We start from the raw sequence: 15,191 nt of genomic DNA, 5'->3' as shown, positions 1-15,191 counted from the left end.
GTATAATTTATTATTATTAAAAGGATATATGTAATATTGACCATGCGTAGAAGAAATTATAACTTTATATTATTTTTCAGTAATGTTATTTGTTTTTCATGTACCTACCATTTTAAGATTCATAATCATAACTAACTTTTTCTAATTATCAGTTCGTCATTGTTACCATATTCATGAAGGTCTCAACATTAGAAAATTTCCATTTCAGAAGCGTATTTGAACTATATAAAATGTGTAGCTTTTTTTTAATGCTTCTGATATTGTTTTGTGATATTTTTATTTGTACGATGAATGGCAAAATTCATAATCCATATTAGAAACTTTTTTCAGTGGCTTCTCAAAAAGAAAGAAATTCTTAGTAAAAGTTGCCGCATCCCCAAACTAGAAGAGCATATTTATTTTTTTTAATATACAATGTAACTTTTTTTAGTTCGAATTAAGTCATTCACAATACAAATAAAAATATCACAAAGGAGTATTAGAGATATTTAAAAAAATACTCACACTATTTATACTATTTCAAAAACGCTTTTGAAATGAAAATGATCTAAAGTTGAGAGCATTATGAGAACAATATGGTAATAAAATTATTATGTTACTCAAACATTTCTGAAAATATACTGAAACGTAAAACAAAAATATCGAGGGCATAAATGGAACATAAAAAGAATGTTACTGAAACCAATTTTTTGAAACGTTTCATTGGAAACGTATTTTGGGGAGGACATCTTCGGTTTCTATTGGGTTACCAGAACGTTGCATGGATTTTTTATGAAACGTTTCAAGAAAAATGGAAACGTTTCTGAAACATGTCAGAAACTGGAAAATGTTTAGTGGGAAAAAGCATTTTGAAGCTCCAGGATTCTTGTTTTTAGATCTTTCGGTCGAAATATTTTAGGAGCTACAGTTTTCAAGCAATTCTTATAGCGCGATAAAAATTTTTGCAAATTTTCTTATTTCGAAACTACTCTTTTTCTTCTCTGAAAATAAAAAATTTGAAAAAAATATTTTTTTCATTAATTTAAACGTTATTTGCGGAAAACTGTGAGAAAACCTCAAAAAAAACTGTAAAAGTCATGTTTAACATTAGCCATTTCGTGAATATTTCTAATTTAGCCGTTAATTTTCTAAAAAAAAACAAAATTTACCCTTTTTCTTCTATTTTTGAAAATTCGTTTAAACGATGAAAAAAAAATTCCTAAAAGTTACGGCAGCATGTTATAGGAAATTTATTCTTGTCGAAACTGTCATTCAATTCTCTGTACGACCATTTGTCGGCGATGATTGAAGACAAAAGGATCCTTTTCCATTAAAAGTCCGATATTTCGATGAAAAATGGTCGTATCGAAATTTAAAAAAAAGGAAATTAAAGTTGAATAAACATGCAATCTGGTCCATGCAATGGCTTAGATGAAAAAAAATTTTCCAAGTCCTAAAAAATTCTTCCGAAAGATCTAAAAACGTTTCACCACTTTCACCGAAATACGGTCTGTCAAAAATCACGGAAAAATTGCGGAAATTCTTTTGACCCTTTAATTTTTTGCATTAGTTAATACATATTTAATTTGCTTCTCCAAATTCTAAAATTTTATGTACGGGATGAAAATTCCAGTTTAATTCCAGCAACATTAAAATTGTGTGGTTTCATCGTTACTCAACATTCTTAGAAGGCAAGTACTTCTTAAAATTTTACTGATATTTTATGAACTTTTGTTAGAATGACTTGTAAATGGAAACATTTATGTTTTCTAAAATTTAAAAGTTCANGTTTCATTGGAAACGTATTTTGGGGAGGACATCTTGGGCTTCTAGAACGTTACCAGAACGTTGCATGGATTTTTTATGAAACGTTTCAAGAAAAATGGAAACATTTCTGAAACATGTCAGAAACTGAAAAATGTTTAGTGGGCTGTTTTTTAAAATTCGTGTAAAAGATGAAAAAAAAATAAAAATTTTGCGGCAGAATGTTATAGGAAATTTATTTCAGTTTTCGAAACTGCCCTTCAATTCTCTGTACGATCATTTGTTGCCGAGATATCGATGATTGAAGACAAAAGGAGGATTAAAAGTCCGATATTTCGATGAAAAATGGTCGTATCGAAATTTTAAAAAAAGGAAATTAAAGTTGAATAAACATGCAATCTGGTCAATGCAATGGCTTAACTGAAAAAAAAATTGCCAAGTCCTAAAAAATTTCGACCGAAAGATCTAAAAACGTTTCACCACTTTCACCTAAATACAGTCTGTCAAAAATCACGGAAAAATTGCGGAAATTCTTTTGACCCTTTAATTTTGTACGGGATGAAAATTCCAGTTTAATTCCAGCAACATTAAAATTGTGTGGTTTCATCGTTACTCAACATTCTTAGAAGGCAAGTACTTCTTAAAATTTTACTGATATTTTATGAACTTTTGTTAGAATGACTTGTAAATGGAAACATTTATGTTTTCTAAAATTTAAAAGCTCAAGTATCTATTTAATTTATTAATTCAATCAACCTTCATTATTGGCAAGGTTGAGAAGTATGTTAAAAATTTTAATAGTGAAAAAAGACCTACTACTCGTCATTACTTAAAATAAACTTAAATTAAATTTCAATAACAAAATGAATAATATTTGTAATACGTTCTTACAAAAATTGGAATTTTTTAAAAACTTCAAATTTAAGCAGATCGAATAATAGTGTGGTCTCATCCTTACTTGGCAGATACACATTTTTACAAAAAATTCCATCCAAGGAAACTAAATATTTCTACGGACTCTTTTAAACAATGATTTGCAGCTTCTGTCTCTATGATTTGTAAAGTCATTTCTAAATAGATCAAGTTAGAAACAATATGGAATTGTGAGTACCTACTCCTAACAACGTTTTACAGTTTAATTTTTATGATTATTAAAATATTTTTTCATTTTTTTCTAAATTACTTACCGACATTTTAAATACTCGGCTCAACAACTACAAGCTCGTTACTATGGCTTTATATGTTGAGAAATATTATTTTATCTAAACACTGGTGATAAGCCCATAGATTTCAACTTCATTGCTAAATATAGATAAAGTAATTAAGTTTTGCTGTTTGTTGCATGCGCTTGTAATAATCTAGTGGATTTTAAAATTCTCTCCTGACGGTGTAGAATTTATTAAACTGAAAGTTTCGTGAATATCAAGAATCGATGTGCGTTTCGCATCCTGAAGTAGATGTCAGGTTTCTATCATGATCTGAGGTCCACATAAGTTTAGGAATGCTTACATTATTAACGAATAACAGAAAATTCGATTTTCAACTAAAATAAAATGTACCTCTAATTTGATTTCACTTTTTCCTCTTACATTCATTACTTTAATAAATTATTAATTTATTAAATAGTATTTTATGAATTATTTTCCGCTCAGATACTAAGAACATAATGAAAGTCAGTGTGGTCTCGCAAATATTAATATTGGTATTGGTTTTCAATTAATTGCACGTGAGTGTTTGTAAGTTTCGCATTTGTTAAAATCCATTCCAAAACTATCGTTCACAATGGGTATATTTCGAAGCATGATATGGCTGTAAAATAAAATAATCATGTTATTTGGAAACGAAAAATATTTGTTATTTACGTTAAAGTTATCTTCAACAATGAAGAATCACAAATTAAACTTTAATAAGTGATATGTAGCAGGTATTTTTGGCTTCTGACTATTAAGTGCATCCGTATGGGGAAAATTCAAAAAAAAAAGTTATAGTGATATGAGTAAATTAGGGCAAAATGCCTACCAGTTTTTTTGTTAAATTTTTCTCATATAATGTTGCAAACTTGTCAAATAAGTTTGTTTTTTCGTATCTATATGTAAATTATTATTGCTTAATTATCCAATTAAAAAAATCACAAACAGAAATTTTATTTGAAACGTTAAACAAATATGTTGTTTTCGCATACATATAAAGATATATTTTTCACAATAACATTGATAAAGAAACCAAATCATTATTAAACGATTTATATACTTTTTGTGAAACTACTGTTGATATAAAATTATCGTGTTACTCGATCACATTCTCATATTTTTTTTTAAATCAAGATTACGATATTTCAAAACTTTAGAAATAAAATTCTAATAGTACAAGATCCGACTGCTAGATTACTACGATCGTCTGTTTTTTTAATCAAAATACAATTTTTTTAGATAATTATTAATTATGAATAGAGGAATATGTTTCTGATGGGTTGCCTTATCAAAATAGTCCTCAAGTATTTTTAATTAAAATTAAATTAATTAATTTTTTCCAAACAATTCCGTTCACTTGTTTGTAAGATAAAGTATAATTCATTTCACAGAAAGATATGTAAAGAACTGAAAAAGGTTGGTAAATGTAACATTTTTCAAAAAGAAAAAAAAATCCGACCACCCGTGATTCGAACTGAGGACCTACAGCTTCGCAATAGCGAACTTTCAAGTTGAGCTACAGTAACCTACCTGAAAACGAAGCCTTTACCCGCTATTTGAAATTTTGTGTCTCCGCAAATGTAAATAGAAAATTTAAAATGTTCAAATTAAAATTTATCGCTATAAATATCGTTAATTAAAAATGCTTGCGGCCATATTTTGATATGCAACCAGAAACATATTCGTCTATTCATAATTATCTATAAAAATTATATTTCGACGAATGAACAGATGTCATTTTGAAAGACATGAAAATTTACTGACCTTGTTTCAGTATTTATAACAGTAATAAAAAAATCGAAACATAAATTGTAATATAATTACATATAGGTATTTGATTAATATCCGATTTTATTCAAGTCTTGGGTCTTGGATAAGTATGTCAATTTTAAATATTGTACTTTGCTAATTACTGCGCATGCGCTTTCAGATAAGGAGTATTTAACAGCTTTAACAATCTGCCTCGGCCAAGGATTTTCTTCGGAAAATCCATTTCTAATTTCAGAAATCAGATTACGTGTTTGGAGTGGACATAATATTAATTTTTCTGTAATAAATTTAATTAGAATTATTTGAGAGACAAGGATAAGGTAAAAAGAAAAGGAGAAATCTTAAGGCATCCTTGTAAAACTAACTTGGCAACCCTGAACATTCCTTAGCCAATCAATCCTTGTCAAACTTGTTTTCTCACATTGTGCAATCCACATTCCACATTACCACATTTCGCCATTTTGTTTTCATGTTTCATGTCAGTGTTGTATATGATCGGTAGTTACGTTCTTAAATTTCTTCTGTACTATTATATGCATATGTATATGTTCAAATCAAATTCATACAGTGTATAAAATACGCGATTACACACTTGTGCTAAAAAGTTCGTATATTTTTACGTAAACAACAAAAGTAAGCAGATAAAATGGCATCAAACAAACGTATGAAATACGTATATGATAACGAAGGTACTACATCCGAGGAAGAATCATGTGAAGACGTAGATTACATGCCAAATAATAAAGTAAGTCGCAAGCAAAACAGCAAATCTAAATATTCCACTGTATTGCCCGATTTTCAGAATGAACTTTTAAGTAGGAAAAGCGAGTCCCGAGCTGGAAGAAAACCAAAATGTTTCTCAAAAAACGCTCTACTCGCACGAGAGAATAGATTAAAGAAGAAGATATATATTACAAATCTTGAAAACGACGTCACTTCTTTAAAAAAGGAAAATAAAAAACTTGCCTCAGTAGTAGACAATCAGTCTTTTCTAATAGCCGATTTAAAAAGGCAACTTAGGTATTTCAAAAGTGTCGTTGCGAATAGTAGCGACATAAGCACACTGATTCGGAACATCCACCAAAACACAGGTATGTCTGTATCCTCGTCATTGGATAAAAATTTGTCACTGAAAAATGTTTGTGTTCCAAAGCCTAAGCAGCCAATAGCTAGAAAAACTGCACATCCGTGGGATGAGACAAATTATCCTAGTTATCCCACACCCGAATCTAATTATTTGTCTAGTCCTGACGCTTTGAGAGGAGACGAATTAACAGAGATGCTGAACGATATCCCATTAGACTTCCCAATAGATATCAAAGAACACGAGTTGATGGACAGTTTCGATTTCAAGGACAACATCGAAATCAATCCCTCCGATACATTAAGCGAGCACAATTATTACACTACGACCATCCCAAAAGAAGTACTTTATAACGACGATGGTATAGACGATGTAGGAGTTTGCCTTCACGTTTCCAAACACAGACTTTCCCTGGAGTTCTGCCCAACATGCAGCGAAAACGCCGCCCGGTCTTGGCTCGAGTAAATCAAAATGTCTGTATCTGTTTTCTACCATTAACGTTAAGTATTTTTTTGTTACGTTGGTACTTTCCTTACACCAAATTTACGTTAGCTTTGTTAGGTATCGTACTGTATAGTTTTTAAATTTTCAGGAAGCCGTGAGTTTTTCGGAGGCGATCACTTAGGGAAGGCTTGCAGATTCACCTTCCGATCCCAGCGTCTTTTTGAAAGGTGCGGTAGCCTCCAATTTTGCACAAACTAGCTTCTGGGGTCTCGCATACACTTAATACTAATCGTAAGCTGTAATTAGTAGGAAAATGTGTTAAGAATGAACGGTGGTGTGCTTTTTAGCTTGTTTCGAGCGTTTTTACGGCTGAATTCAGAATTCCGTGTGTACTTTTTGATGTTACGGGAAAAATAATGTGCACTTGAATTTAAACGAGGAAACGAGTTTCGGAAATTATTTATTGTCGTAAAACTAACAAATTGACACGAAATTTCACTCCTGTTGGCACAAATCTGAGGTTATTTTTGTGCGCACTTAGTTTTCGAGAACAAAATTTTCAAAAATTGTTACCTGGACATTTTTTTAAGGAAAAAAAACAAATTATTTATTTCTACATGATTTTACATTAAAACCGTTGTTTCCAGTAAAAATTCTGTCTCCCTTTCACCCCTTTCTCATCTTTGTCTAATGTTCCTCAAATAAGGTTACTAAGTACAACAAATTTACGTGCCCAAAAAAGAAAGAAAGATTTGGATTTATTTGTCCTAAAACTAACAAATTGACACGAACTTAGTTTTCGAAAACAAAATTTTCACAACAAATTTACGTGCCCAAAAAGGAAAGAAAGATTTGGATTTATTTGTCCTAAAACTAACAAATTGACACGAACTTAGTTTTCGAAAACAAAATTTTCAAAAATTCTTACCTGGACATATTTTTTTAAGAAAAAAAAAACTAAAATTATTTATTTCTACATGATTTTGCATTAAAACCGTCATTTCCAGTAAAATTTCCTGTCTACGTCTTAACCCTTTATCGTCTTTGAGCCTCAAATAAGGTTACTAAGTACAACAAATTTACTTGTCCAAAAAAGAAAGAAAGATTTGATAATAATTAATTATGTTCTTAAAACTAACAAATTGACACGGAATTTCACTCCTGTTGACACAAATCTGAGGTTATTTTTGTACAAACTTAGTTTTTGAAAACAAAATTTTCTAAAATTTTTACCTGGACATTTTTTTAAGAAAAAAAAACAAAAATTATTTATTTCTACATGATTTTGCATTAAAACCGTCATTTCCAGTAAAATTTCCTGTCTACGTCTTAACCCTTTATCGTCTTTGAGCCTCAAATAAGGTTACTAAGTACAACAAATTTACTTGTCCAAAAAAGAAAGATTTGATAATAATTAATTATGTTCTTAAAACTAACAAATTGACACGGAATTTCACTCCTGTTGACACAAATCTGAGGTTATTTTTGTACGAACTTAGTTTTCGAAAACAAAATTTTCAAAAATTCTTAGCTGGACATTTTTTTAAGAAAAAAAAAACAAAAATTATTTATTTTTACATGATTTTGCATTAAAACCGTCATTTCCAGTAAAATTTTCTGTCTCCCTCTCACCCCTTTCTCATCTTTGTCTAACGTTCCTCAAATAAGGTTACTAAGTACAACAAATTTATGTGCCCAAAAAGGAAAGAAAGATTTGGATTTATTTGTCCTAAAACTAACAAATTGACACAAACTTAGTTTTCGAAAACAAAATTTTCAAAAATTCTTACCTGGACATATTTTTTTAAGAAAAAAAGCAAAAATTTATTTGTACATGATTTTACATTAAAACCGTCATTTCCAGTAAAATTTCCTGTCTACGTGTTGACCCTTTATCGTCTTTGAGCCTCAAACAAGGTTACTAAGTATAAGGTTACTAAGTACAACAAATTTACTTGTCCAAAAAAGAACGAAAGATTTGATAATAATTAATTGTTCTTAAAACTAACAAATTGACACGGAATTTCGCTCCTGTTGACACAAATCTGATGTTATTTTTGTACGAACTTAGTTTCAAAATATCTTATCTGATGTAGCAAGATATTTTTTTTTAAGAAAAAAGTTAAATAACATTTAAATGAATATTTCCCTCTCTGTTTCTGCTGCCCGTAGAAATAAATTTGTTGTATTTAGTAACCTTATGTCAGGATGGCTGGCAAAGGTGGGGGGGGGAGGGGGGAATTTGATATTTAATGCTACGGAATAATATAAATTTATTTAATTGTACATTTTTCTTTCGTTTGTAAAGTGTGCAGGTCAGAATTTTATAAACATTTTTTTCTCGAAAACTAGGTTTGACGGCACAAAAATAACTTCGAGTTCAGCATCGTCGACAATAAGGGGGAAGGCAAAATTTTATTTTGTGCCTTTTTGATGGTTTTACGCTAAAATATAGCATGGCACGCTTGAATTAAGACAATTATATATGCATTTTAATGAACCGTAAATATCTTGCTTAATAATAAGTGTTTATCGTTACACGTTCGCTTTTTCACCACATTGGTGACCAATTTATTATTAAACATATCTAGGATTAAGCTTTTTTCACGCAACTTTATATTTAGCGTTTAGGCTTAAGGTTGACCGCAGAAGCTAGTTTCCTTTACCAGATCAACTCGACCGTTCTGTTGCTATTAAATTCCGATTTGGTTTCAGTCTGTTGCCGAGCAGAGTCGGTTCTGTCGAAAGTGGAAGCATTGGACTAAGTATAGTATCGAAAAGAGTATCGTTCCTTTTTTCCAGCAGTGGGACTGGTAGATTTGAATATAAATTTGGTTTTTAGCCATCTTTTTAATAAGAACTAAAAAATTCTGTGTTTAAATACAAAAAACGTTTAACGAATTTTGTAATTTTTTTTTGTTTCATTAGTTTTTAATTGTAAATTCAGTTCTACCAGTTCCTATTGCAGACTAATGTAAAAAAAAAATACATTTTTTATTAGGTTTCCAAAGAGTATAAGTCTGTTGATTTTTTTACTAAACAAAGTATGTTTTTTGAGTTTCAGCTTCTGCAGGGAGAAGTCCACGGGAGGCTGTCGGGATATTTTATTTATTTTACTTTAGATAGGTCAGGTAATGCTCGGTGGTGTAAGGAAAGGGTAACAACTCGCTTTGTATATAAATTCATATGTTGTGTTAATTTTTGTACGTGTAAATATAAATTATGTATTGAAATCTTTTTAATAATTTTTTTTAAATTATTTAATACTTTTATCTGGTTCCTAAAAACAAAAGCAAAGAAAACCGAGTTTTTGAATGAGGAATGTTAAAAATTTTTTTGAACTTTAGAAACTTTTACATATACAGTGTTTATTAAGAACTTGCACAAATTTTAATGGGCGAATCTTTGACTAATTTTAAAATAAAAAGTTCATATGGACATGGGTCTCTTAACGGTTTGGTTCTTCATACAGGGCGTCCAAAAAAAGTGTTCAGTATTTTAATTTTATTTTTGTTCAGTAACATGGCAATTTGAAGAATTCCGGGAAACTGGTAGAATTGATGATGAAAAACTCCAATATTTATTTAGTTTTTTGTTTAATGTTAGAGGGCGCCACATACAGTTTTGTACCTGGATTTAAATAACCATAACTTTTTGTGTAGCACTGTATGTCATTTTGGTCTAAACGTACACATTCTCCGTTCAATTTCATGTATAAAAGGTACTCTTAGTATTTGTCGCTGAAAACGACCGTTACGTAAAGAAATTAGTTTCTAGTTAAACTTGCGTTGGAATTTTGAGTTGTTACGAGTTTTTGAAAAACATTTTTATTTTTTTTTTAATTTTCACTAATTCGGTGACGGTAATTTAGCATATGCCACTTTTTCGCTTATTTTTCAATATACAGGGTGATTCAAAATTCAGTACAAAGAATTTAGGGGCGTATTTTTGAATAAGGCCTTTTTTCTTATAAACGTGTGTCCACAAATGCTTAGTGTTCGATATACAGGATGTTTACAGTTTTTGATTTTTTAGGAATAATTTCCAAACAGATTTAAATATGTCATTGCTTTTGAGACTGTTTGTGGAGTACGCCACGTATAAGGGTACGCTTGAATTAAATTGGCCCTAACTTTTTTGCCACCCTGTACATTGACGTTTCGTATTATTCCTCTATCAATTTAGCAAAAAAAGGTATACTTGGTTGAGGTATTGGCTGATGAAGAGTTAAATTCACCATATTTTCAAAATTTATAACTCGTGAAAAGTTTTAAAATTTATTTTGGGCTCGTGTTTATAGGAAAAAAAAGTCTTATTTTGACCTCAAAAATACGCCCCTAAATTCTTTGTACTGCATTTTGAATCAGCCTGTATATGTACGTATGATTTTACAAACCATTGGAAACAAACGAACTATACAGGGTGTACAATTTTTTTCGGTATGTTAGCCTATTAATTAAAAGTATTGAAAAAGTGAAGGTTGTATTATATCGATAAAAGAAAAAGGAAGTACCTCATTAAAAAATCACGCAATCAATTTTTGTGATCCACCACTGGAGCAGTAATTCGAAATGCACAAAAAATGAGAACTAATTGGTGCTAATATATTTAAATTGGTAAAAATAATAAATCTTTACTCCATACACAGTTTATTAGTGATATTTTAAAAAATTACAAAATAGGAAAAAATTAAGTTCGATAAAAGTTATGTAGGGAGCTCTAGCTGGGTGGGTATGTTAGGCAGGCACGCGATATTTTAATTTAAAACTTTATTTGACCATAAATACATAAAATCTGCACAACGCTTCTTTCCAGACATAAAAATAATACCTAACCTCTCTTTTTTTCTAACCAACTAACCATAAGCCTAAGATCTCTTCTTATTCGAATCGCGGGATTTTTAAATATTTGAGAATCAGGTTACTACAGTTATTACATTTGATTTAAATGCATCACACCCTGTAGAACTAAACTTTGGCTAAGGTATGGAGTGAGCCTAATGATTTAAGACAAAAAGGTAAGTTGTATTGCATATTAAAAATGATTAAACAGTTTTCTGGTAAAATGGATGTTTGCAATATGCTTTTTTTGTGCTTATGCAACCATATATATGTTCCCGAATAAAATAGGTTGCATAATGTCTAAAACGAATAGCCTCATACGCAGGCGTGATCTTTTTTATGTCATCATTAGCGTATTTTCTCTACTTTTGTTTAATCTTGGCATTTTCTAGTTCTACCAAGTATTTTTATTGTTTTTCTTGATGTTATACTGTGTCAGTGTTTTTTTCTTCAAGTGGTTTATCACAGACGTACTCTTAACCATAACTAAATTTTCTTTCAACGATATCCTGTTGCGAGGCTACTTAGTTTAGTTGAAATTATCTTTAATGCGCATGCTCAATAACATTGTATAATTTTAATTTATTAATTACTATAAAAGTAGACATTGTTCTATAAATTTAAATATACAGGGTGTTTCAGAAAGACCTCCCGCAAATTCAGGGGGTGATAGATAAAAAATTCTTATTTTTTGTCTTATGAACTATATGTCTTATCTCCTCTTGTTTTCGAGATACAGAGCGACAAAATAAAATTTTTTAAATAGAAGTTTTACGAAAATTTCCAAACGACGCGAAATACTTTTATGAAATTTGGTATTCCGTGGTTTTAAAGGATGCCAGATACGCTGGTCTAATTATTTTTTGTATATTTCATAGAGGGCGCTAGTTATGCTACATTCGTACTATATTTTAAGTTCTAATTTTTTTAAGGTTAGGTTTTTTACTATTCGGGCTCCAATTTCTAATGTGCAATTTTATTTTCTAAAAATAATGTATTCTTATTAGAACTTCCTAATGTGGACGGTTTTCGACAAAAAAGGCTTTTAATTGAACTCTTACAATATTACGCTGTAGAAAATAAGTGACGTTTCTAAAAGTAGTCCTTAAAAAAATTGTTATTTTTTGTCGTACTATCACCCCCAGGGAGGTCTATCTGAAACACCATGTATAAATTCTATAATTCTTAGTTTGTCACTTGTGGTTTGCAACTTCTTAAATATTTCTAAAGAAGACATTTTTTTAGTACTTATGTCCAAAGTACATAAGGTCGAAAATCGATCTAATAAAAATTTGGAGAAATTCTTCGTGACAATGTTTACTATGAGGTTGCCTATTATTTGGCGTATGCAACGTCACTACTAAAAGAGTCTATAAAAATCAGGTTGCATTTAAAATTTTATAATAGAATTACTAATAACTTTAGTGTTCCGATATATATTTTTTTGTTTCTAAAAATACAATTAATTCCTAATGACATAAATTTATTGTATCAACTTAGATTGGATATAGGCCTGAACGAAAAAGAAAATTTGATATTCAATACCATTTACACCACTTTTAAGACCGATTTTTTTATTTTATGCAAATATTAATTATTAAGAACGGAACATCTGCGTTTACTCGAGTAAGTACTAACGCCCATCTCAAAAATAACCACCTGGCACTCGGCCAATGGAAGGTACTGAATTTTTGCACGGCTAAAAGACAAACCAGTGGTCAGTGGAAAGTCGTCCGCTCACGTTATCTCGCGGAATTTTAAATTTGACGGGCTGGATTTGCGCGCGCAATGAATCAGGCACCAGTTTCCTGTCTCCCGACGAACACGAAAATGTCGAAGGCGAAAAAGGTACTGGAAGAAGCTCGGGAAATCCAGAATCCCGAGCTGGATTTGGCTGACAAGGGCGTTTCTACCTTCGAGGACATGCCAGGCCTATGTGAGTTGAACAATAATTTAATAACAAGCCGTCTTTACCAAATTTGGTAGCTTGTATGTACATAACTCGAGGTAGGCGTGGCGCGCAGGAAGTGCACGTGTATTACGGGTTGCATAACTGCGTTTTCAAAATACAAAATTCTCCCTTGATTGAAAACAGAGTTAAAATAAAAATGTCTATTAACCTTAGAGCTTATAAATACACTAATTGGTATTTTTTTTTGTTTTAGTAAATATGACATACATCACAAGACTCACTTTGAGCCACAACAAAATTAAATGTGAGTAAACGTGTGCCAATTCGACAAATAATTTCATTACTTTTATGTCTTTATTTTAGCCGTACCCCCAGGATTGGCCAATCTAACAAACTTAGAAATACTAAATTTAGCGAATAACTTTATCGAGGAACTACCCATGTCTTTATCATCCATGCCCAAGTTACGGATTTTGAATTTATGTATAAACCGTCTTTATACCCTTCCGAGAGGGTTTGGTGCTTTTCCCGTTTTAGAAGTGTTGGATCTTACGTATAATAACCTGAAGGAGGACAGTTTGCCCGGAAACTTCTTCATGATGGGTATGTATTCAATGTATTCATACTACTTCAGCATTAAATATGGTTTTGCAGCAACGGTTTTTCAAAATATGACTCAAATGATCTATTAAATTTCTCTACGTATATTTTTTTACAGAAACTTTACGTGCTTTATACTTAGGAGACAATGATTTTGAATATTTACCTCCCGATATAAAAAATTTGAAGAATTTACAAATAGTGAGTATGATTTTATTACAGCTTGATTTTTATTGATTCCCGTTGCTCACCTGCAAACCTTATGAACACCTAATTATTTTTCAGCTGGTACTGCGTGAAAACGACCTCATCGAGTTACCGAAAGAAATCGGTGAGTTAACCCGTTTAAGGGAGCTCCACGTCCAAGGTAATCGCCTCACCATTCTACCGCCTGAAATCGGTAATCTAGACATGGCTTCCAACAAGTCGGTCTTCAAATTCGAAGGAAACGAATGGGTGGCGCCCATCGCCGACCAATTGCAGTTGGGCGTCAGCCATCTGATGGACTATTTGAGAAGCGAGACATACCGCATGTAAGTGGATAATGTAATAACAAATAAGTTTTTATTTTTTTTGGTCGTACTGGTTCGGAAGTGTTTATTTTATTTTATTTCAGATTATACAGCAGGTTGGCAACAAACAAACCGCCTCCGCCGCCACCTTGCGCGGATAAAGCGAAGAAAATCTCAAGAACTCGTTAAATTGTCTTACGGAAATAATCTCACACCCCTAATACTGCCTTTACTAGTAATTAAGATTAGTATTAATATAAACTAGAGATGGGCACTTTTCGGAAAAGTGTGTTACGGACATGTCCGTTGGACATGTAGATGAAATGTCCGGACATACCGAGAAAAGTACTTTTGACCTTGAATCTAATAAGGCACCTATGAGTGACGTTGTTTACACAGGTACACAAAGCAAAGATATATTTTACTTATTACCTACCTTTAGACTTTTTTATAAACTGATTTCTAATTTTCCCCGGACAGCCAATACACTTATTTAAATGTTTTTCCATCCTACTGTAATTCTTAAAAATTGTTTTTGAGCAGAAGTTATTTACAATGATTTTTGCTCAATTCAGAAAAATATAACCAAACTGTTGATTTTGGCGTCATACTTCATTTATAAACTATTTGTGTATTAAATATTTAATTAAGAATCAACTGATACTATTTGCTAATCGTTAACTTTGCCAAAAATAATAAAATATGGACTTAAGAGGTTATATTTTTAAAACGTCAGTTTCAGTTAAACAATTGCCAACAAAATTACAAGAAAATGGCTAAATATCTTTAATTGTACATGTACCAACCTCAAAAATTTTTTGCGGGAATTATGAATGCGCATACAACTTCTCAATCTTGAAAGGTGAAAAGGACTTGTCCACTTTTCACGACATGTCCAACTGACATGTCCGCGACACATCTCTAATATAAACGTTATTTTATTTAATAAATAGCGGATTTTATATTTAAAATTAATTTTTAATATCGCTTAACATTTTTTTTAAAGAATTTCTACTGATAAAATTTATAAAAATCTATTATAATTTTTTTTAATATTTAATAAATTCAACACATTTTTGTGTAATTATTTTTTAA

At 30.9% G+C, this 15,191-nt stretch overlaps 2 protein-coding genes across 2 annotated transcripts; both read left to right on the top strand.

Moving 5' to 3' along the window:
* Positions 1-4,905: 4,905 nt before the first annotated feature.
* On the top strand, positions 4,906-9,468 carry LOC108917767. The gene is made up of 3 exons (XM_023455240.1): positions 4,906-5,448; positions 5,533-6,458; positions 8,947-9,468. Exons 1-2 carry the CDS (start codon positions 5,350-5,352, stop codon positions 6,250-6,252), a joined length of 819 nt encoding a protein of 272 aa, XP_023311008.1. The 5' UTR covers positions 4,906-5,349; the 3' UTR covers positions 6,253-6,458; positions 8,947-9,468.
* A 3,331-nt stretch (positions 9,469-12,799) lies between these two features.
* LOC108917795 (ras suppressor protein 1) lies at positions 12,800-15,101 on the top strand. The gene is made up of 6 exons (XM_018724553.2): positions 12,800-13,008; positions 13,238-13,288; positions 13,348-13,587; positions 13,703-13,785; positions 13,870-14,117; positions 14,201-15,101. The coding sequence occupies exons 1-6, from the start codon at positions 12,861-12,863 to the stop codon at positions 14,283-14,285; spliced, it is 855 nt and encodes a 284-aa protein (XP_018580069.1). The 5' UTR covers positions 12,800-12,860; the 3' UTR covers positions 14,286-15,101.
* Positions 15,102-15,191: the final 90 nt, after the last annotated feature.

The sequence above is a fragment of the Anoplophora glabripennis genome, unplaced genomic scaffold, assembly GCF_000390285.2.
Source record: "Anoplophora glabripennis isolate ALB-LARVAE unplaced genomic scaffold, Agla_2.0 scaffold17, whole genome shotgun sequence".
Classification (NCBI taxonomy): Eukaryota; Metazoa; Arthropoda; class Insecta; order Coleoptera; family Cerambycidae; genus Anoplophora; species Anoplophora glabripennis.
The sequence above is the reverse complement of the archived record's forward strand: the minus strand, read 5'-3'. Positions and strand labels throughout refer to the sequence as shown.